The sequence below is a fragment of the Pinus tabuliformis genome, chromosome J, assembly GCF_031772625.1.
Source record: "Pinus tabuliformis cultivar Carrire ecotype Pingquan chromosome J, CPIR1, whole genome shotgun sequence".
Lineage (NCBI taxonomy): Eukaryota > Viridiplantae > Streptophyta > Pinopsida > Pinales > Pinaceae > Pinus > Pinus tabuliformis.
In genome coordinates this window covers 998,332,606-998,357,667 of record NC_142295.1, presented here as the reverse complement: position 1 = coordinate 998,357,667, position 25,062 = coordinate 998,332,606, and the positions used below count along the sequence as shown (strand labels likewise).

At 32.9% G+C, this 25,062-nt stretch overlaps 1 protein-coding gene and 2 pseudogenes across 1 annotated transcript; 1 reads left to right on the top strand and 2 right to left on the bottom strand.

Annotated features, from left to right (window-relative positions):
• Window positions 1–7,606: 7,606 nt before the first annotated feature.
• On the top strand, window positions 7,607–8,077 carry LOC149230208 (aspartic proteinase CDR1-like). Its single transcript, XM_089381230.1, has one exon. It carries the CDS (start codon window positions 7,607–7,609, stop codon window positions 8,075–8,077), a length of 471 nt encoding a protein of 156 aa, XP_089237356.1.
• A 5,606-nt stretch (window positions 8,078–13,683) lies between these two features.
• On the bottom strand, window positions 13,684–14,723 carry LOC149230207 (transcription factor bHLH118-like; annotated as a pseudogene).
• Window positions 14,724–23,887: 9,164 nt separating this feature from the next.
• On the bottom strand, window positions 23,888–24,958 carry LOC149230206 (transcription factor bHLH36-like; annotated as a pseudogene).
• Window positions 24,959–25,062: the final 104 nt, after the last annotated feature.

Below are 25,062 nucleotides of genomic sequence, written 5' to 3'. Positions count from 1 at the left end.
GACCTTTGGCCTTCACAAGCCAACAACTAAGTGGGAAGAATCTGGGCCAATCTACCTATGAGAAGGAAATGATGGCCATTTTACATGCAATAGAGACCTGGCGACCTTACTTGTTGGGGCGACGTTTCCAAATCTGCACAGACCATCACAGTCTTAAATATTTTTTGGAGCAACGCCTATCCTCCCCACAACAAAATAAATGGATCGCCAAAATGCTGGGATATGATTATGAGATCATTTACAAGAAAGGGCAAGAAAATAGTGTAGCAGATGCATTATCTCGCCAATTTGAGGAGGGAAGTACCCTGCTAGCAATTTCCCTTCCCATTCCAGAATGGATTGAAGAAGCTCTCCGGGAATGGTTTTCACATCTTGGGCTCTCCCAACTCATTTCTCAATTGCAAGCTGATCCAAATTCCACCAAGGGATACTCATGGCAGGATGAGATTCTTCGCTACAGGGACAGATTCGTAATATCATCAACATCCACCCTCGAAAGTCGCATTTTGGCAGAATTGCACTCATCCCCCATTGCAGGACATTCAGACTTTCAGGAGACGTATGCTCGCACCAGAAGATCATTTTTTTGGACAGGCATGAAAAAGGACATCCTCACTTTTGTAGCAGAATGCGATGTCTGTCAACGCCACGAAGGGGAGACTGTCAAAGCACCAGGCACATTACAACCATTGCCCATCCCGACAGAAATATGGACGGAGGTTTCTATGGATTTCATTACAGGTCTTCCAAAGTCAGGAAACAAGTCAGTCATCATGGTGGTTGTGGACAGACTTTCGAAGTATGCTCATTTCTGCGCCCTACCCCACCCGTTTACACCGACTTTGGTCGCTCAATCTTTCATGGATCAGATCTTCAAATTGCATGGCATGCCCACTTCTATTGTGTCCGATCGCGACCCGATCTTCACCAGTAATTTTTGGCAGGAACTCTTCAGGCTACAAGGCACCCAACTAAAACTCAGTACTTCTTATCATCCACAAATGGATGGTCAAACGGAAGCCGTCAACAAATGTCTGGAAACCTACCTTAGGTGTTTCACTTCAGAAAAGCAACATCTTTGGGTACAATGGTTACCTCTGGCTGAATGGTGGTATAACACCAACTATCATGCCACCACCAAAATGACTCCCTATGAAGCAGTATATGGTCAACTCCCTCCTTCCCCTACTTCTTATATCAAGGGGGGATCAAAGGTACAAGCAGTGGATCAACTCCTACAAAACTGCGCAACCATGCTCGCCCATCTTAGAGAGAATCTTCATCAAGCTCAAAACCGCATGAAGCAACAGGTAGACCAGCATCGCTCAGAGCGCCAATTTCAAGAAGGGGATCAGGTCTTTTTGAGGCTGCAAACATATAAGCAAACATCACTCAAAGACAAGAGTCGTCAGAAACTATTTCCAAAATTCTACGGACCATATCAAGTACTTCAGCGCATTGGACAAGTAGCCTACAAGCTGGCTTTGCCGCCTACTGCAAAAATCCATCCAGTTTTCCATGTCTCATGCCTCAAGAAAGTGATTGGAAACAATTGCAGAATTCAAACCAGTCTACCCGAATTGGACGAGGAAGGGTCAATCTGGCTCCAACCTGAACAAGTCCTAGACACACGAGAAAGGCATCTACGTGGCCACATGATTAGGGAAGTTCTCGTAAAGTGGAAAGACACCTCTTTGGAAGATGCAACTTGGGAACCAACCACTATTCTTCAGCAGTTTCCGCAGCTTCAGCCTTGAGGACAAGGCTATTCTTAAGGGGGAGGGCATGTTAGGGTCCGACCCTAACCCCCTTATTTATGTAGTGGGATCGATTCATACTAAAGAGTCAATAAAGCCCATATTAATACTTGTAAGTGGTTAACCTGCAATTAATGACGGGACCACATTTAGTTGCAAATGGGCCATGGTATTAGATAGATGGTATTAATAAAACCCATGGTATTGATCCATGGTATTGCATGTATGAGTCATATATAAAGGATAGAGACTCCCTGCGAAGAGCATCGTGTCTTATTTTTGTATCTTGCTCTGCTCTATTGGAGGTTGCCCCCTCGAAGAGGCCAGTGAACATTGCTTTCTGAATAATAAAATATTTGCTGTTGTCTCTCACTATTCTATGTTCTGAGTATATTTCTTCGCATATTCTGTATTTGGGTATCTTTTGCAGGTTAAGAGAATAACAAGTGGTATCAGAGCTATAATATTTCTGGGTTAGATCTATTTTGATCTTGTTATTCTTGGGTTATTCTCTATTCTCATATGTTTTTGGATCAAATCTATAGCAAGATAAGCTCACATTACCAAGCCATATCTGGGTTCACAATGTTTTCCATGTCTCCTTGTTAAAAAAATATGTGTACAATCCTCAACATATAATTAACTGGGAAAATGTGCAGGTAAATCAGTTAATGAAATGATTACTGTATATTCTTTTTTTTTTTTATAAATTAAATTTTTGATGACAGTCTGTGAAAATGTGCAGGTCGAACTAGAAGGAGAATTTCTGGCATAACCTCTTTGTATTCTTGAACGAAGAGAAACAACCTTGCGGAAATGAGCGATCACCCGGGTTAAAGTGCAGTGGAAGCATTTTGGCTAGGATGAAGCCACCTGGGAAGAAGAGGATTTCATGTGGAAAGTTTATCCTACACTATTTTTGTAATCCAAAGAGAACATAGGGGACAATGTTCCTCATTAGGGTGGGAAGATGTAACACCCCACATTGTATGGACACTTAACTTGTTTGACAGTTTTACTTATTACTTTTACTTACTATTATGATTTTTTCATCATATGTGCAATAAGAACGTTAAAGAACTATGACTGAGTTGGGCAGAACAATTTACAAATAATTCATAATAAGAATTAAAGTATTTTCAAGAAATGAAAACATTTGTTAACCTCCTGAGATAGTTAAGGTGGTTACTCACTTGTTTCCTCAAAATGAGAATCGAAGGAAGGCTTAGGGGGCTAGAGAATTGAAGAAAGGAAAGGATTAGATTGATAAAAAAGGTAGAGTGTTGCCATCAAAAGATCCTTGAGTTGGGTGAAATAAACTAGTGGGAGATATGGAGAATAGTTATGAGGGTATGTGACTTGATGCTGGACAATCAATCCTGACGCTTCAAGATACCCATACTAAGATATACCTTATAAATATTGATTGGAGGAGGAAGAGCTCAGGGGAGAGTCTGGACGTAATTTCTTGACTCACGATTGGGTGGTGAGGTCTTCCTGAAGAGAATCTACTAACTACAAGACTGTGAACATACAAGTACTTAAATCTTTCTTATGTTTCATTTGTTATTAAGGACTGGTAATTTCTAGTATTGGTAGTTTACTGTAATCAGATGAAAATGGAGTTACAAAAATTGATGTTTAATTCATTCTATGTTTGGACAAAAGATGTTTCTTTTTCGTGATCCAAAGAAAATTGCTAAATCTATGTTCTTGAAAAAAAAGGTTTAATTATTACACTGTGTGAGCACTTGTTAAAAATTAGACAATGAATAGAAGATGTGAGTAAAACTCAGAAAATTCTAGAATAGCCGCATAGAACAAATAACTGCATAATCGGAAAGAACAAAGAATCGGCAAGCCCTGTACTTTAGAAGTTAAGAGCAATCCTAACTATATTCCATGATTGTTTGCTAATACAACTATAAAACCGGTAGACTTTACATGCATAAATAATCAAACAGAAAGAAGTTTGTTTCAACACCTAATATTTAGAATTTAATTAAACACTAATACACATATCTTGTAAAGAGAAAATGCCATTCTACGTTTATTGTGATGGGATGAAAGGGAATAAAAAATGAATATTTGGAAAAGAATATAGTTTATATGAATCAATGGCCATTAAATACTTGTTAAAAAAAAAGGTAATGGATAACTTATGGAAAGAATATTTAGAGAAAATAGGGTACTACTAGCATTACATCAATCCAATACTTATTTACACAAATTTATGAATTTGACATCAACATGATGATTAATTACACATATCAAGAATATATCTAAATGAAAATCTATATACATAAAAGAAATTTGCGAAATCAAATTAGACTCACTTATCATCATAGAGAAGTGGAAACGACCACATTAAAAATATAACAAAAAAAAACATCACACTTATTTTTTAAATAAAGAGAAACTAAGAATTGTGAACATACGATAATATATTCTCCTAAAGATGTAAACATAAAATTCCCAATTCAACATTAATATCTTATTAGTTTCTACAACATATTAAATTTTCAAAAATTAGTAAACTGAGCTCACATAAAGGAGAAGTAGAAAGAAAGAGATTTGCAAATATGAATAGAGAAAACAAGCTATGCTTGTTTTTCAAATAAAAAGAAACTAAAAATAAATAACATGCGGTTATATCCTCCTATATATAAAGATGTAAAAGAAAACTACCCCATTCAATATGAATATGTGAGTAGTTTCTATAACTTATTGAATTTTCAAAGAAAAATATAAACAACGAAAAACATCATGCTTATTTTTTAAATAAGGAGAAACTAAGAATAACCTAGCCACATGCAATGATATATTGTCCAAGATGTAAAAAAACAAAGCACTCAATTCAAAATGAATATTTAAGTAGCTTTCATAACTTATTAAATTTAAATGAAAAAAATGACTTAGTAGACTCAATTCTCATCATAGAGAAGTGAAAAAATAAATAAATAAAAAGAGAAACCAAGAAGATTAAAATATGTAAAAAAACAAAGCACTCAATTCAAAATGAATATTTAAACAGCTTTCATAACTTACTAAATTTAAATTAAAAAAATGACTTAGTAAACTTAATTCTTATGATAGAGAAGTGAAAAAATAAATAATAAAAAGAGAAACCAAGAAGATTAAAAAATGAAAATATCATGCTTACTTCTTAAACAAGGAGAAACTAAAAATCACTGACATGTAATAATATATTTTTCTATTTATAAAAATGTAAAACAAATAAATGAAAACAAAGTTGAATTTAACATGAATATTGGAGCAATTTCCTTAAATTATTAAATAAAAAAATATTATATAGTTATTTTTCAAGTAAAAAAAAATTAAATATAAAGATTCCCAATGGAAACAAGGATATTGAAAATATTATATTTATAAAAAATATTATATTTATTTTTAAAATAAAATAAAACCTAAAAATAATCAATTTGTCAGGATTATTTTTTGTAAAACAAAATCACTCAATTCAACATGAATATTTGAATAGTTTTTATACTAGAAATTACACTAGATGTTGTAAAAGAAAATCCGTAAGGCATAATTAACTATTATCTTCCTCAACAAAAACATAACTATTATTTTTATCATTGTTTACGGTAACAAAATTATAACAAATATTTCAAAATATTTTATATAAAATTAATTTGAAAAGGTGTGGACACCATCCATATCTCAACTATGTGGTGTGGACACCATCCATATCTCACTATGTGAAACTGCTCTTGACTTGTTAGTATTATTTCCCTTTTCTTGCTCCATCATGTCATGAGAAATTCACACCCAATGTTGCAGGGGGGTAGTTGATATCAGGCCACCTCCACATTCTAGTTCTCAATAAAGTGTAGACAATATGCACCAGCTTTGTAGGGAAATACTCCACCTAGGATCACAAGTGGAATCCAAGATGAAAAAAGAAAAGCATTAGTAAAAAGGAGATTTATTTCAAACAAGGAAGTATAAGAAAATGTAAGCATGTGGATCCGTAACACAAGGAACACCCACACAAAGAAAACAATATACATATAGTGAAAAATAAAGACCATCATTGGAAAGGTTGTTATACAACTATCAAAATTAGCACAATAGGACTTTTTGCTAAATTTAAAAGTCTCCAAGCTAGCAAAGAAAATGGTAGACTTGGAACTGTCCAGCTGAAATCAAGACACTATGTACACCTGTGTTTCTTAAAAAAAATGCAGCTAATACCGTTTTGCCTAGAGTCACATGCATGTTTAAAATGCAAGAGATATTAAAATACCGTGAAAATTTCTTAAACCCAGTGGTTTTCGTGCTCCACCTGCATGACCGTAGTTTGGGTCAAAGCGACACTAGTTTTAACATGAACGACCACCTAAAATTAACTACCCACACAAACTCATTAACTATCCTTATGCATCGAAACGGACTAATGAATGTTGCAACAAAAAACATGGAGTGCATTGAATCTGAAGATATTTCAGATCAGATCTATAAGCATCTGTCCTCTGAATCCAATATTTATGACTACCATATAATGCATAGAGCTTACATATACTCATCGATGTAAAGCCATTGTATTTTTCTTATTTGGGTAGCTCTCGACAAAGGATATGTAATCTGCCCAAGGTGTTTTACTTGATTTCTTAGCAGTGGGGAAATATAGTTTGTTTGTATTCATGTTAACTCTGCTTCTTATCCTTTGGAACATGAAAGTGGCTTGAAGTTGGAAATGAAGCTAATCCACCGTCATTCCATACATAGTCCCCTATACAACCACTTCCCTAGCATGAACCTCACCATTCGAGCGCTCATAAGCCTTGACTCCATGATAATAAGATCCCATCATCGTGTACCTTACAATTCCGATAGTTTGGATCTTGTTGCCTCTCCAGAAGGTTCGAACTTGGCACCTAATATACCAGTAGCCTCTAGTGCAACTCTAGGAATCACTGACCACCTAAAATTAACTACCCACACAAACTCATTAACTATCCTTATGCACCATAATAGACTAATGAATGTTGCAACAGAAAACATGGAGTGCATTGAATCTGAGGACATTTCAGATCAGATCTATAAGCATCTATGTCCTCCGAAGCCAATATTTATGACTACCATATAGTGCATAGAGCTTACATATACTCATCACTGTAAAGCCATTGCATCTTTCCTATTTGGGTAGCTCTAGACATAGGATCTGTAATCTGTCCAAGGTGTTTTACTTGATTTCTTAGCAATGGGAAAATATAATTTGTTTGCATTCATGTTAACTCTGCTTCTTATCCTTCTGCAACATGGAGGTGGCTTGAAGTTGGAAATGAAGCGGATCCACCGTCATTCCATACATAGTCCCCTGTACAACCACTTCCCTAGTCTGCTTCTTATCCTTCTGCAACATGGATATGGCTTGAAGTTGGAAATGAAGCTGATCCACCGTTATTCCATACATATTCCCCTGTACAACCACTTCCCTACTAGGCACCTCGCCATTTGAGCACTCATAAGGCTTGACTCCATGATAATAAGATCCCATCATCGCGTGCCTTACAATTTTGATAGTTTGGCTCCTGCTTCCCATCCAACAGGTTCGAACTTGGCACCTAATATACCAGTAGCCTCTAGTGCAAGTCTAAGAACTGCTCTTTACTTTGTAGAGCTCTATGTTGGAACTCCACCTCAAAAAATGCTGCCTATAGCAGATATTGACAACGATCTCATTTGGGTGAAATCCAATCCTTGCCAGAATTACATCTTTTTCAATCCAGATAGATATTCATCTTTATCATACTTACCTTGTTATTCTAGAGAATTCTATGCCCTTTTTTCCCCTTGTATCATGCACTATTAACCCTAAAATGGCCTACAAATATACTCAGAGTTATATGGATGACTCTTTCTCCACAGGTCCATATATCTATGATACAATCACATTGAGTTCTACATCTGGGAGGACACTGAAGGCAAATAATGTGTTGATGGGATGCAGAATGGAGAACCAAGGCCACATAGAGGCCGGATTAGGAGGCGTGTTAGGTTTAGGTCAAGGACCCAATTCATTTGTTGTACGGACAACAAGATTATATGGAGGTAAATTCTCTTACTGCATAAGAGAATATTTAGAGCCTACCACAGTGGAAAGCTCTATGGTATTTGGAGACATGATAGAAGAATCAGGCTCCTCACTATTGAGAGGGCCAATTCAATATACTCTGATTCTGAGATGCAGATCATCATTCTATTACGTGGGTATTGAAGAAATCATCATAAATGGAGAGAAACTTCCTATATCTAGCAATGTTTGGGAGTTGGATGAATTTGGCAACTAGGGCACAATAATAGATTCTAGGACTTCTGTCACTTATTTACCAGAGGAGGCCTATAAAATAATACTGGAGGCCATGAAAGTGACAATTACATATCCTATGGCTACAACGTTGTCTCCACAGAAATTTGATCTTTGCATCAACACTTTGGGTGTGAATGAATTGGAGTTTCCTGAATTCTCAATTTCTTTTCAAGGAGGCAAAATTTTTAGACCGTTGCCAAAGAATTATATCCTGCAGATCGCGGACGACGTGAGATGCCTAGGGCTCAGACCTGTTACAGAACCAGTGCCAAGTATTATTGGGAATCCACTGCAGCAAAATTTCTTCTTTCAATACGATGTGCATCAATCTCTTCTTGGGTTTGCACCTGCTGAAAGGCGATGGACTTGAGCAATAATACGAGGAAAAACATGTCGCCATGGATTGCACTGAAAAAAAGGGCATATTGTCACCATATGGTATGATAACAGTGACGAATTTAGGGTGTTTACCTTTAAAAATAACGCTTTCAAAGCAAGGTCACATTCAATCTCTACAACAACTATTTCTTGTCATCCTCGAAACGAATCCTTTACAGACCTTTTTCCCTTTGTTTTTCAACTCGAAGACAGAATCAAAGGCAACAATCTGTGGATTTAATGAACTTATATAATCCTTCATGGATTCCTATGCCTGAAATAAAACATAAATAAAACAGAGAAGAAAGGGAGTCGAATCCCCTTTCCCACAAAAGGGCTTAGCAATAATTATTTCGAGAAGCCTCATAAAACTCTAGGGTTTGAGAACAGGCAGACTGCAGAATGTGAATGTGAGGAGGTTTATCTTGTTCCCCGGAAGACCAATGTTAAAATCCTCACCAACAAATTCTTCAAAAGACAGAGCAACTAAATGGAACTTTGGCACCTAGGTATGTAGGGTAAGATATATGTCTGAGTCGCTTGACCATCTTTCCATTTAACTGTATGACGTGCTCCACTTGCATGACCGTAGTCTGGGTCAAAGCGGAATGTGAATGTGAGGAGGTTTACCTTGTTCCCCAGAAGACCAATGTTAAAACCCTCACAAGCAAATTCTTCAAAAGACAGAGAAGCTAAATGGAACTTTGGCACCTGGGTATGTAGGGTAAGATATATGTCCGGGTCGCTTGACCATATTTCCATTTAACTGTATGTCGTGCTCCACTTGCATGACCGTAGTCTGGGTCAAAGCGACAGTAGTTTCCACTGCACAAGGGCGATGGTTTGCATTGTAGGAAACGTATCGAGTCGGTGCCCTGTTGTTTTGAAAGTCAGTTGTCGCGGTGTATACTATGTTTCTGCATCCCACAATCTACCGTGACTGTGACCAACAGTGGGGGATCCAAACGAGGTGCCGAAGGAGTCTTCACATTCCAGAACCTAACTTTCTTATAATTTTTATTAAATTTCTAACTAACTTAATATCGTACTGGTCAAATCAATCGGATGGCTAAAACTATTTTAATCGTCTAACACCTAAATCAAGGGCCCACAAATGTACACATAAGCTAAGAGGAAATTTGATTTCAGAGGGGAACGCCTTAACGCGTAATTAAATTTTTAAAAGACATACACGCTTATATTAAAATTAAATAATGAACATTAACACAAATAAAATTAAAAAAAAATTGTTGCTCCATTAATAAGATGTCAAAGAAAAGATCTTTTGATCAGCCTCTGCCATGGTTGAAACTGGATAAAGATGGTTATGTATAATTATAACGTGTCAAGTATGACTTTCTAAATGTTGAGCATATGATAACTATTTTTGAAATCTGTTGAAAGTACTTCCATCATTAAATTAGGAATATATTGAAAAAGCGATTATTGTAAGATGGGGAATATAAGGAATATATATTTACAAAAATAAGGAATATATTGGCTTATATTGGCTGAAGGTTATTTTATTTAGTTGATTTTGTATTGGCCTTGGAGGCTAATCTCCACCTATGTCGGATCATTATTCATGTTAGTTTTTGGTATTTTTTCATAGATGCATATGGTTTTTATGGGGAGATTGTTTTGATGATTATATTTTAATATACATTTAGCATTTTCATATATATGCATATAGTCTTCATCCAATAAACTGTTTTGATGATTATATCTTGATATGATGTACTGGATCTTATACATACTAATAATAACTAGCATTTTTTTGTTATGAAAAAATATATTTTTAAAAGTATGAAAAACTTGATAAAATGACATTTGAATATTTTGAATGCGATTATTGTAAAATATGGAATATATTTTTACAAGTACGAAAAACTTATAGAATGACCTTTGGAATAAAATTAATAGGATAACTTTTGAAAGATTCATGGGTGTGCAATGGATGTAAATCTATGATGCAAATTTGCTGTTTCGTAGATGGAATTTGTGTTCAGGAATGTTCCATTTTGAGTTTGACGGCTAAGTTTTCACTCGTGAAGGTCGGGGATCATTACTTTGTGATGTATTTTCCCCACAAAGTGCCTCCTTGGTTCTAGGGATTCGTATTCCACTACTAAGGATTATAAGTGGAAGTTTGGTGGCTAGCCCACATAGATCCTTTGGCAATTGAGGAAGAAATCGAAGAGGGAACCATAAAATCTTTTTTGAGCCGAGAAGGTTGTCAGTATCTAAAGACCTAGATGCTGATCTTCCTTTAGGAAAGATGAAGTATTATTAAGGAGTAGTATTATTGAGAAAATACATTTACATAGTTCTTTCACAGTATATTTCATCTAATTTCAACAAAAAACCAAAACAGAGTTTTACAAAAGTTGTCTAAAATATGCAATTGTAATATTTTGATCTTTCATCTATGGTTCAACATATAGGCCAATTCAAAAATCCAAATACGTTCATTACAAAATATCATACAATAAGAAAATCTAAAAAGTAAGAATGGTGCGAGTAGCAATTTCAGAGTACTAGTTATATTTGGCATAGTGAATGACCTCAGGTGTTGATGTAGCTCTTCTTTCCGAAAGCAAATCAGCAATAGTATTTTGCTCCGTGTAGATATGTTTGAAGTCAATGAATTGAAAATCACTTGATCCTCCTTATGCTTTCAACAATGCAACAATGCAATAATGGGCGAACAACGGAGGATGCCCATTATGGATTGTGGAGAACATAAAAGATATGAACTGATGTATATCTACAGGTGTTGTTGGTTGATTAAATAGTTATGAACATTCCCTGATTGCGAGGATCAACTTATACCATTATAGGTTTTATTATTTTGTTGGCTATTCATTGTATGGAAGATTACAGATAAGATTGATTAGCAATTTTGTTTCTTTATATTTTTATATATAATAGAAGAGAAGTATGTTAATTGGGTTTAACTTTTGTGATTGTTAGAATAATGTTATTTTTCTTATGTGAGTTCAATTTCCACAATTAACTTCATGAATTTTAATAAAATAAATAAAAAAACTCAATTTCCACAATTAATTTCATAAATTTCAATTTTATTTTTTTTTTAAATATGCAAAAATATATAGATTTGAAAAAAATTGAATAATTAACTTTCTATTAACAAAGGCATAGGAATCCAGATACGATAGAACCCTATTTTCACAAATGATCAAGAGGATCCGGTAAATGTAAATACTTTGTCAAGTGGAGTGAATAGAGGTTTTGAGTCAAAGAATTCAGAGTAAACTAAGAGTGGCACTTTTGATGAAAAGTGGATGTTTAGATATTTATATATAAAGCATACATATAAATTGACTTAACCAAAACGAAATGATAAGATGAAAGTGAGGGTTTCTTGAAGCTATGCCATTCTTCCACATGAATCACATTTATGGGATTTTTCAAAATTTATCTCTTCTCACGATGAATCACACTTTTGATGAATCACATTATGGTTTGAAATGATGAATCATATTTATGGTATGAATCTATGATGAATCACATTATGGTTCATCATATTTATGGTATGAATCAAACTTATGACGAATCACATTATGGTTTGAAATGATGAATCATATTTATGGTTGGAAATGTTTATAGGAAAATTCCAATGTGATCCTTGGAATGTAAAATAAGAAGTTCAAACCATTTTAAATTACAAAAATTTTAATTATAAAAAAAAATCACAAAAGTTTTAATTATGAAAAATATAAAAATCACAAAAATTTTAATTATGAAAATAAAAATATATTTGACTTTTGTTTTTCATTATTTTTATTTTTTATTTTTTTTATGATTAAAATTTTTAATATTAAAAAAAATCATTATAATAAAATTGAACTATATAAATTTATTTTTAATATTAAATATAATGTTTTTGAATATTTTAGGGTTAAATAGGGAGATTTAAAATATTTTAATAATGTTGATTCTTTTTAATCCATAAGTGTAGATTAGTTGGTTTGAGTGGGTTTGATTCTGTCTAATCTTGCTCAAACTTCACTGTAGATTGACCTTAATGTATCTAATATATGGGTTGATTCTGGTAATAACATCACACATGGTAGATGTGATAGATGGGTTGGTCGGAGGGCTAACCTAGTTAAAAATAAAAATACATTGATTCTCCGTATTTTTCCAATGAAACATGGTAGGAGTATGAAATGCTCTATTAAAGAAGATAATATTAATACCTAGAAAGATATTTAAAGCAATAATAAATATCATAGGGCCATAGCTCGGAGGCTTCCTATTTTTCCAATGAAACATGTTAGGAGTATGAAATGTTATATTAGAGAAGATAACATTAAATACCTAGAATGGTATTTAAAGTGATAATAAATATTATAGGGTCATAGCTCTTAGGTTATGGTCGTATTGTTGTTTCTGGTGGTTTGATTCCTACAAGTTTTGAAATATATTCCTAAACAAAACTATGTCCTATGGATAGATATTAAATAAATCTACTATATTTAGAAAATTGAATAATACAAAAAAAAATATTTGGGAAGTTGAAAAACAAAAATGATAATAAAATTTAATTGAAAAGTTTGAGAGGGTTACAACATTAATGTTAGAAATTTTGAAATTCAATTTTTGAAATTCAATAAGGTAATGTGCTAAAAGCCTAACTGTCCTAATGGTCACCTAGAAAACTAAATATTTTAAAATTAGCCAGGCAGCTGGTATCAAACCATTTCTAACTAATATTCTATGGATTGTTTCATCATCTCTGTGGGTTTGTATGACGGAACTTTATGATCATATCCTCACTCGTAATAGTTTACTCCATAACGCCATGTGCACCTACATATGAACGATGACTTCTATGTGGCAACCTTAATACAAATGTTGCCTTGGTTGTTTTATTGGAGCCCATAAAATTTTACACTTCACTGCATTTCTTATTCTCTTGAGCAAATTGAAATCAGAAATGGAATAATTCATGAGTCACTCCCTCAAAACATTATAACACATATTCAGTGTGCCTTATTTATTATGCTCACGCCTCTCCATTAATCAGTTTTGGTGGCGTTGATCTTATGATCTAAACACATTCAAAATCTTGTGCTACGAAGTAAAAGGTAGTCGGGCAAAGATGGTAATAAATGCAAAGTATAAGATTGCCAAACCTTCAACAATTTTTTTGGGGAAGAAAGGAGAATTGGTTCCAAGAATCTACAGGTCCTGAGAGTGGTTATTGATTATCAAATGCCAAAGTTTCTCATAGAGAATCTCGACGTTAAAAGCTTTAAGATCATGTACCTGAAGCGTAAACAAACATCATAAATGATAAGATACACATATTTAAGCTACCGGTAGAGCAATAAACAGGGAAGAGTGGTATATATTACAACTTAATTAGGAAGATATTACCTTGGCATGCATCGTATGAAAGACTCTGTTATTGCTAATGGCGAAACCTGCAGCGCTCAAAACTTCAAGGCCAGTTTCTTCAAATGCCTGTAAAAGATCAGAGTATACAATCTGATGTTCTAAGGTTTTTGTGGAGACCTGACTACCTAAACCGAAGGACTTTACTTACAGAGCTGGGAATTGATCCCCATCTGATTCTCGGAACAGCGGAGATTTAGTAATTTTCTGGTTATACGAGAATTGCAAACCATCCAAAGAAACATTTGCATTTCTCTTGGAGTTGGCCCTGGCCTTCATTCTATCTCTTTGTGCTGAAAGATCTTCAATTCTTTGCTGTAACTGCAAAATATAATTAATGGCGGCCTGCACTTGGTCTGTTACTAAACGTTTTCCCTGCAGACCATGAAATCCAACTTCTCGTAAAACATAAATTTTAGAAAGTATTGTTGATGTCTAATGCTGAAAACCCTAGAAATCATTTAAAAAAAATACAATTACCCGAACATTTTCGTTTGGAAGCAAAGATCTCAGCGTTGAAAAGAGCGTCTTCATCTCTCTACGCCGCTGTCTTTCAATCGTTTTAGCATTCCGTTTCGCATAGGGTACGGCACCTGTTAGTCTATTCCCAGACTGAACATGAGCTGGAAGACTGGAAGTGCAGCTGGTGGCCATTAAATAAGGATGTTCCAGAAGGTCATGGAGGCCAGTTGGGGTTGCAGGGTTTCTGTCGACGAAGCCATGGCCATTCTGGGTATTATAAGTTTGGGGATATTCAGGCAGTTGCGTTGATACAAATTTATTGGAACTCGATGCACTTCCGACATCGAGCTTTCATTTGACATCGTTACAGGAGAGAGATGTTGAGTGCAACTCAGAGTGAAAGTTCATCTTTGAGGGTAAATTGCAGATGGCAATACAGGATCTTACAGATTATAAACCCTAAGATGTTGTTGAACATTAACAAATTTCGGACGATTTACGTACCAGCAAGTGGACCCGTGATGGAATTGGCAACGCCTAATTAGCCCTACATAGGGTATTTAATGCCCGGGGATATGCACGCAGGTTAACGTGATAACACTGGAGCGGGGAGTTTCGGCATTAAATAATTTTTGGGCTTTCAGGTGTTATCGGGCTAAGCTGAGTGCATATCCCCGGACATTAAATACACTATATATGACTGGTTAAGCGTTGCCCTGCGAATTTCTAGTTAGAGAGAAGATCCGAATCAGATTCTCATAAACAACTGAATTTAAAAAAAACACGTGAAGAATCAAGTTTCTGTGCCTCATCTGAGCGGTGATCACTTCCCCAAACGAGGAAAAATCCTGTCAAAGATCACAACAAAAGATACTCCATGTATTGAACTATATCTAAAAGGGCCGGCAAACCAAACAGATGCAACAGTTACGAATACCATGAGTAATACGGAAATTACGTGTAAAAGGGATGGATACTCAGACATGCAAATCATTAAAATGCCTTGAGTATTTTCGAGATTATTGCGAAATGGATATTCAAATACAATATTCATAATGTTATATTAATAATGATAATGAAATTGTTTTTGAATTAATTATATAATTAAGATTGGATTAATATTTTTAACCATTTAATATAGTTTATATTTAGTCCCGAGAATAAATAATATTAGATAATTTCATTTTCAATCTTGACACTAAACTATATTAAATGGTTCCAAAAATCAACCCAATCTTAATAATATAATTAATCCCAACAGCAATTTCATTAACCATATTTATATTGAGTATATATTTATTTATATATTTAAAAATGTAGTTTAAATAAATAATAAAAAATGAAACTTTGCAAACAATTATATCATTATATTATTTTTAAAAATTAAAAATTAAAATATTTATTCTTTATTTTTTTAAATTAATTTTTATTATAGTATAATTTTATTTTGATAAATAGATATTAGAAATCAATAAATTTTTTACGATTTAAGGAGATATGTGTTTTGGGACTTAAAGAAACAAGTTAACAATCTAAGATTCAAATGTAAATCTTACAATAGTGAAAATCTACTTTATTATATTTTTCTAAAAGATAATTTCAAGTGGGACGGTTCTCTTTCAATAACAGTGATGAGTCAACCTACATTAACACATAGTAATCAGTGATAGTTATGATAAGTTTTCTCACCACTAAAAAAACTATTCATAATATATGAAAAGCTAAATTTTTATTTCATTAAAATTTTAGGAAAAAATCACATAGAGAGTATTAGATCGAAGCATTTTGAACCAGCCAGTGTGGTTCATCTTCAAGACAAGATGAAAAGACATACCTCGGAAGAAGGTTAAATAAGAAGGTAGATCAACCTAATAGTAAGACAAGATGAAAAGACATATAAGAAGATAGATCAACCTAATAGAAAATGAGAAAAACTTAATTTCTTATCCTCTAGAAAATAGTTGCTAATAAAAATAATCTAATTCTCTCTTAAAAATTTCAAACCAAACCATGCTATCTCTATAAAGAAAACAATCCACTAAAAGACAATCTAAGCCTTCAATGCCATACTCGAGAAACCAAACCATGCTATCTCTATAAAGAAAACAATCCACTAAAAGACAATCTAAGCCTTCAATGCCATACTCGAGGGATCATGCTCTCGTAGGATTACAAGATTTTGGCTAACATCGAGTTCTTGCACCTTTGGTCAATGACTAATAAATTATACATGGAGAATGAGGTTTTGTGCATATATAGCAAAGTAGCATGTAATGATATTGATAGACTTTAGATTTATGTAATATAGTAAAGGTTATAAAGAAATCACTAATTTGAAACACCAAATTTCCATTTTTAAAAGTAAATTTAATTTTTTTTTGAAATGTGTTTCAAGAATCAACATCTCAATTCTAAAAAATGTTTTCAGAATCAACACCTCAATAAAAAAATGTTTTCAGAATCAACATCTCAATAAAGAAGGTGGAGGGAAATGCTAACACAATAAAGAAAATGGAAAAGTCACGTGCCTCAAGGATTCACATGACAATCTTATTATCACCTAAAAAAACTAGTACCCATTATCACCAAAGCCAACAAACACTCTGGAATAAAAAAAAATACAACAAAAAGAAATAGCTCTATTAAAAAACCTTTCTTTTACTAGTCTTTAATTTTTTATTTAAACAATTTTTTCCTTATAACTAATACCTATACTTCAAATAATATTAATCATTCCCTATGAACTCTAAATATATTAATTATCATAATTAACCTTCAATCATTTTTGAGATTGAATAAAGACTTAACTTATTTATATAAAGAAATAGCTCTATAAAAAACCTTTCTTTCACTAGTCTTTAGTTTTTTATTTAAACAATATTTTCCTGTAACTAATACCTATACTTCAAATAACATTAATCATTCCCTATGAACTCTAAATATATTAATTATCATAATTAACCTTCAACCATTTTTGAGATTGAATAAAGACTTAACTTATCTTTGAAAATGATTGAATAAAGACTTAACTTATCTTTGAGAATTTTTTGCATGATAATTTATTTCTTTTACTAAATTTTAAACAAGAATATATATATATATGGAAAGAGTTAACCAGCCATCCCCAGGGTATTTAATGCCCGGGGATATGCACGCCGGTTAACGCGATAACACGCGAAAGCCAAGTTTCGGCATTAACTAATATTTTGGCTTTCGCGTGTTATCGGGCTAAGCGGCGTGCATATCCCCGAGCATTAAATACCCTGGGGATGGCTGGTTAGCTCTTTCTATATATATATACACTTCATTGATAGTTTATTTCTTTTACTAAATTTTGTTTTTATTATAAAATTAAAAAACGAAAATATATGTATATATATACACACTTCATCAATTAATTTTGCAACCTATAAAAAAAATAATAAACTCAGCGGAGTGTCATTTATTATAAGCGATGTATGTGTTGACTTAAACATAATATCAGTTCGAAAGGAATGTATTGAGCCCCATCCTCTTCGCTAGAAAATGGGAATGAGTTGAAGTCGAATTGGCATTGGCAGGAAAGGCTACGTAGTAGTTTAATGAACCGCGTTATAAGATTATTTTATAAGTTTTTAAATATTGATAGGTCAGCATCCACCGAACCCCAAATAAATTCCCGAGTAAATGGATCATCGTTGACAAGAATATCCGCATATTAAAATCCAATTTTAGACCCACGTTTATTAAAATTTAAAGCTAAATGTCTTATATTCTTCTACGCCTACCAGTTACTACAGCTGTTACACGACCGATATTCACATCGGTGATACAATTTTTTTTAAGCACTATATTGTTTTTTTTGGAAAATTATGGAAATTTTATTAAGATTTTAATAAATTTTGGGAGGAATTTTTGTAAATTTAAATTATAATAAGATTTTAGGTGATTAATAGGTTTTTGATAGTGTTGAAGTTATTTCCACTATCAAAAATATGATTCAAACAATATTACAGCAAAATTTATTAAATTTTTTTATTCAAATTCCAACTACTTTTTAACCATCCAAACAATTCCTTAGTAAATACTTCCATTTTTATTATAACAAAAAACCAATGAGGTTCAAAAACCAATGTGTAACATGTTGACGCAATAACATTCCTTCTACAGAGTTTCGCATGAGTTTCATGTCATGTCATGCGTTGTTTAAGTACGGATTGTGCATATATAAGGTGATTGTTTATTGGTTTTTATTATTTTACAAATTAAGATAAAATAGGAATTTCAAGGCTTATGATGTGAGTGGTTGGGTGGGTGATTTGTTTTTTTCTTTATTTAAATTTAATTTTCAATAATATGTAGGGTTATTGTGAAAAAGTTATATAGATATATGTTTTTAGTTATAGAGGTTTGTTTTGCTTGTACTTTTGTAAGTCACTAAGGATTGATATATTTTGGCTTATAGTGGGAGTCATTAAGTATTTTGGATTATAGTGAGAGTCACAAGTTATCTATTCCCATGCTTTAAAAAATGTATTTTATTCACTAAAGTTATAATTGGATTAAATTTTTGGGTTATATTTAGAATTATTAGGTTTGAATGGGATAACAATAATTGGATATAGTTGGAATTATCAAGTTTGAATGAGGTACCAATAGTTAGATATAGTTGGATTATACTCTTAGGTTAAAGTAGCATTCATTAAATTTGAATGAGTTATTAATTCTTATAATTAAAAAAGGTACAATTTTAACTATTGGACACACTCATATTGTACACATAATAGAGAAAATAATATATAACTTAATAATAAACACACACACACACATATATATATATATCACAGACACATATATATATATCTCTCACACACACACATATATCTTTGTTTAATGAAACACCTTCACAAACTTAAATTAGTATTACATTATAAAAATCCCATATTATAAGCTCTATAAAATTTGAACACTATTTTATTTAATAGAATTTTTTTGTTAAATTTTATATTTAATTTGTTTAAAGTTTAGTTATTTGATATTTATAATTTCAAATTATTTTATTTTAACAAGTTTTTAGAAGAGATTTTGATTTCTAAAAATTAATGAAGTTAATTATAAAGAAAAAAATCATTTGAGTTTTTTATTGAAAAATCTTCATGTACATAAAAAAAAATGAGAGATGTCATCACTTTTACCCAACAGAGAGATTTTTCTCAGGCAACTGAATCTAGCTCTGGGATATATATTACAAATTTATGATAGTAAAAGAGTTTTTGTGAGCATTATAAAAATGTTTGTAGAAAGTTCCATAGTCATTCCAAATTAGGGTACTTATCATGAATGCATCAAGATGGATAACAAGTAATATAATTAACCCCTCTTTTTCTCATTTTTTTATGTACATAGAGATTTTTCAATAAAAACCTCAAATGAATTTTTTTTCTTATAATTAACTTGATTAATTTTTAGAGAGAGAGGGGATATATATATTATTTTTTATCCATATCTATGCATTCATGATAACCACCCTAGTTTGGAATCACTACGGAACTTAGTATAAACAATTTTTGTAACGCTCACAAAACCCTTATACTATCATAAATTTGTAATATATACCCCAGAGCTAGATACAACTGAGTGAGAAGAATCTCACTGTGTTGAGTCAAACTGATGACATCTCTATGTCATGAGAGAGAGAGAGAGAGACTAAATAATTATATTATTTTTTATCCATCTCGATGCATTTATGATAAGTACCCTAGTTTGGAATGGCTATGGAACTTAGTACAAACATTTTTGTAATTCTCACAAAAATCATTATAATATCGTAAATTTGTAATATATACCCCAGAGCTAGATTCAATTGAGAGAGAAGAGTCTCACTTTGTTGCTTCAAACTAATGACTTGGACTTATGGTCACATTTTGACTCCATATGCAAATATGCTTCTTTGATGGTCGTGATTTGGAAGCCTATGGATGTTTTTGCATATTGGCGAGGATTTATTTACCCTTAAAAATAATCTAGGCAAGTGTTTGACTTTTTGTGAATTGGAGGTAGTTAATGAAGAGGAAAATTCTTCAATTTGGGAGGTCTTCGTATAACTATTAAATTAGGTGACTATAAGTTATTTCTAGGCACATGGGATAGCAATTTCTATGACTGGGACTTAGTATAGAGAGAAAAAGGGCTAAGAAGTGAAGGTTGGATAGAGGTCAAATGTTTAGGTATCCAAATATCCAGATATCTATGAATCCAAAATTTTTGATACACATGGACATGTAGTAAAAGTCAGAGGTTTCATAAATTTGGATAACTAGATATTTTTGATTCCAAGAAAATTTTTAAATGGACCCAAAATAAACGTTTGCATGTCATATGGTCTAAGTAGGTGGAAACTTACATCATGGGAAACTAGTGCTTAAAGGAATCATGATGGTATATTTACACAACTTATTCAAGATATAGAGGTTTTCAAATCACAAGAGTTAGATAAAAAAATATATAAACTTGAATCCATGTGTGAGTAAGGCAAATCGCATGTGGTCATTTGAAACCCACGTGGGAAAACACCAGGCCATGAATTTGAATAAGGGGTGATGTAGTGTGTATTAAGGCAATTTTGTGGTAGACAATATGGATGGTGACATGTATCTATTAACATGGCATACTAACGTGTCACAACTAGAATGGAAATATGGATAGGTTATGATGATATGACATACTATTGTAGCATGCCAATGTGGTGTGCTAATGTGGTGTAATGGTGTGATGTGGTATCTATAATGGAAGGTCATGTGGATACTAGAACTAAAGGATATGTAATATTGAGGTAATGCATTTTTCTTGATTTTCTAGATGTTGATATCTAAGGATTTAGATATTTGGAAGTGCAGAGGTTGACCACACAAAAGATGATGATAATTGGGTTAGTGATGAGAAAGATGTGGTAATGTACAATTTTTTTAGAGGAATTTTTAGCCTAAAAGTGCCCATGAAATTTTTACGTAATTTCCATGTCATAATATGTAAACCAATCAAAATCCTTTAAATTTAAAAAGAGGTACATGTAAATATTTTGGAGGGAAAAGAAGAAAAACTGCTTTTTTAAATTGTATTTTTCACTTATCTCCTTGTAGGTTTACTCAAATTTCAAGTGTATATACTCGTTGGATGCAGAATTTACCATGAGTACCCATAATGCATACTTTTGAGGAGGCCCACATTGATAAAAATTGAAGATACATGAAAAAACGTGTTGAACATTGCTATCCAACGAGTGTATACACTTAAAATTTGAGTAAACCTATAAGGAGATAAGACAAAAATACAATTAAAAAAAGTAGCTTTCTTATTTTCCCTCCAAAATTCAATACTTAAATACAAAAGATTGAAGGGATCTCTACTTGAATGGTTCATGAGGCACAATACTTGCTAAGGTTTTGGGGTAAAAAGCTAAGTGGGTTTGATTGTGGGGAAAAATCAACAGTTAAGCGCGCTTGAGCCATAGGTGATCTAGGATGGGTGACCTCCCGGAAGTCCTTGTTACCGGGTGCTAGCCCCGAAAGTGATGATTGATGCTATGTGATTCATTTCACTAGTTTCAATCCCACTTGAAGATGAATCACATTTATAATTCATCTCTTCTGAAGATGAATCACATTTATGAATTATATTTATGGTTTGAAATATCTATAGAAAAATTTCAGTGGGATAGATGTGAAATAAAAAATTCAAATCATTTCAAATTACAAAAACCTTAATTATGAGAAGAAATCATGAAAGTATTAATTATGAAAAGTAAAAAAATATCAATTATGAAAAGAAATCACAAAAATCTTAATTAGGAAAAGAAAAATATATTTAACTTTTGTTTTCCATTACTCTCTCTTTTTTTTTTTTTTTTTTTTTAATTTATTATGATTAAAAGTTGTAATATTAAAAAAACAAATCATTATAATAAAATTAAATTATGTAAATTTACCTTTTAATATTAAACATAATGTTTTTTAATATTTTAAAATTAAATAGGGAGTTTTAAAATATTTTAATAAAGTTAATTCTTCTTAATCCATGAGGTGTTGATTAGTTGGTTTGAGTGAGTTTTAGTCTACACCAAGTTTGAGTTCAAACTTCATGAGAGGGGTTGTGGATAGAAGCTACTTTTTGGGGAACTTAACTATCCCAAGGGGTATCCAATCTTTCTCAAGCTTCACACAATCCTGGCAAGAACATCTCAATGTAGATTGACCTTAGTACATCCAATATAGGGTTGGCCCGATAATAACATCACACTTAGTCCATCTAATACATAGGCATCACATATAATCCATCTAATAAATAGGTTGTAGGGCCCGCCTAGTTAAAAATAAAAATATGTTGATTCTTCCTATTTTTCCAATGAAACATGTTAGGAGTATGAAATGCTATATTAGAGAAGACAATATTAAATACTTAGAATGTTATTTAAAACAATAATAAATATCATAGGGCTATAGCTAAAAGGTTTCCTATTTTTCCAATGAAACATGTTAAGAGTATGGCATGCTATAATAGAGAAGATAATATTAAATACCTAGAATGGTATTTAAAGTATTAATAAATATTATAGGGTTATAGCTCCTAGGCTATGGTCTAATTGTTGTTTGTGGTGGTATAGTTCCCACAAATTTTGAGATCTATTTTAGACAAAATTATGTGTTGCTAATGAATATTAAATAAATCTACTATATTTAGAAAATTGAGTAATACAAAAAAATATTTGGAAAATTGAAAAACAAAAATAATAATAAAATTTAGTTGAAAATTTTGAAAAAGTCATTAATGCTGAAATTTTGGAATTCAATAAGATAATGTGTTAAAAACCTAATTGTCCTAATTGTCAACCAGAAACATAAATATTTTAAAAATAGCGACGCAGCTGGTATCGAGCCCTAGAATATTTTTTAAAAATAACGAGGCAGCTGGTATCGAGCCATTTCTAACTAATATCCTATGGATTGTTTCATCATCTCTCTGTGGGTTTGTATGAAAAATAACGAGGCAGCTGGTATCGAGCCATTTCTAACTAATATCCTATGGATTGTTTCATCATCTCTCTGTGGGTTTGTATGAAGAACTTTATGATCATATCCTCACTAGTAATAGTTTACTCCATAACGCCATGTGCACCTACATACGAACGATTACTTCTATGTGGCAACCTTAATACAAATGTTGCCTTGGTTGTTTTAATGGAGCCCATCAAATTTTACACTTCACTGCATTTCTTATTCTCTTGAGCAAATTGAAATCAGAGATGAAATAATTCATGAGTCACTCCCTCAAAACATTATAACACATATTCAGTATGCCTTATACGTCTCTCCGTTAATCAGTTTTGGTGGCGTAGCATCATATATCTCATCATTTTATGATCTAAACAAATTCAAAATTTTGTGCTACGAAGTAAAATGTAGTCGGCCAAAACTGGTAATAAATGCAAAGTATAAGATTGGCAAACCTTCAACAATTTTTTGGGGAAGAAAGGATGATTGGTTCCAAGAGTCTACAGGTCCTGCAGGTTCTGACTCTGGCCATTAATTATCAAATGCCAAAGTTTCTCACAGAGAATATCGACGTTAAAAGCGTTAAGATCATGTACCTGAAGCGTAAACAAACATCATAAATGATAAGATATACATATTTAAGCTACTGGTAGAGCAATAAACAGGCAAGAGTGGTATATATTACAACTTAATTAGGAAGATATTACCTTGACATGCATTGTATGAAAGACCCTGTTATTGCTAATGGCGAAACCTGCAGCGCTCAAAACTTCAAGGCCCGTTTCTTCCAATGCCTGTAGAAGATCAGAGTATACAATTTGATGTTCGAAGGTTTTTGTGGAGACCTGAATACCTAAACCAACGGAGTTTACTTCCAGAGCTGGGAATTGATCACCATCTGATTCTCGGAATAGAGGAGATTTACAAATTTTCTGGTTATACGAGAATTGCAAACCATCTAGAGAAACATTTGCATTTCTCCTGGAGTTGGCCTTGGCCTTCATTTGATCTCTTTGTGCTGAAAGATCTTCAATTCTTTGCTGTAGCTGTAAAATGTAATTAACGGTTGCCTCCACTTGGTCTGTTACTCAACGTTTGTCCTACACACCATGAAATCCAACTTCTCGTAAAACATAAATTTTAGAAAGTATTGTTGATGTGTAATGCTGAAAACCCTAGAAATCATTTAAAAAGAACAATTACCCGAAGATTTTCGTTCAGAAGCAAAGATCTCAGCGTTGAAAAGACCGTCTTCATCTCTCCTTGGCATTCCTTTTCGCAGACAGTACGGCGCCTGTTAGTCTATTCCCAAACTGAACATAAGCTGGAAGACTGGAAGTGCAACTCGTGGCCATTAAATAAGGATGATCAAGAAGGTCATGGAACCCAGTTGGGGTTGCAATGTTTCTACCGACGAAGCCTTGGCCATGATGGGTGTTATAAGTTTGGTGATATTCAGGTAGTTGCGTTGATAATTTTTTTTTGGAACTCGATGCATTTCCGACATCGAGCTTTGTTTTGCCACCGTTACAGGAGAGAGATGATGAGTGCAACTCAGAGGGAAAGTTCATCTTTTGAGGGTAAATTGCAGATGGCGATACAGAATCATACAAATTATAAACCCTAAGATATTGTTGAACATTAACAAATTTCCGACGATTTACGTACCAGCAAG

Coding starts and splice junctions, on each gene's coding strand:
- LOC149230208 (XM_089381230.1), top strand. CDS start 7,607: ATGGCCTACAAATATACTCAGAGTTATATGGATGACTCTTTCTCCACA.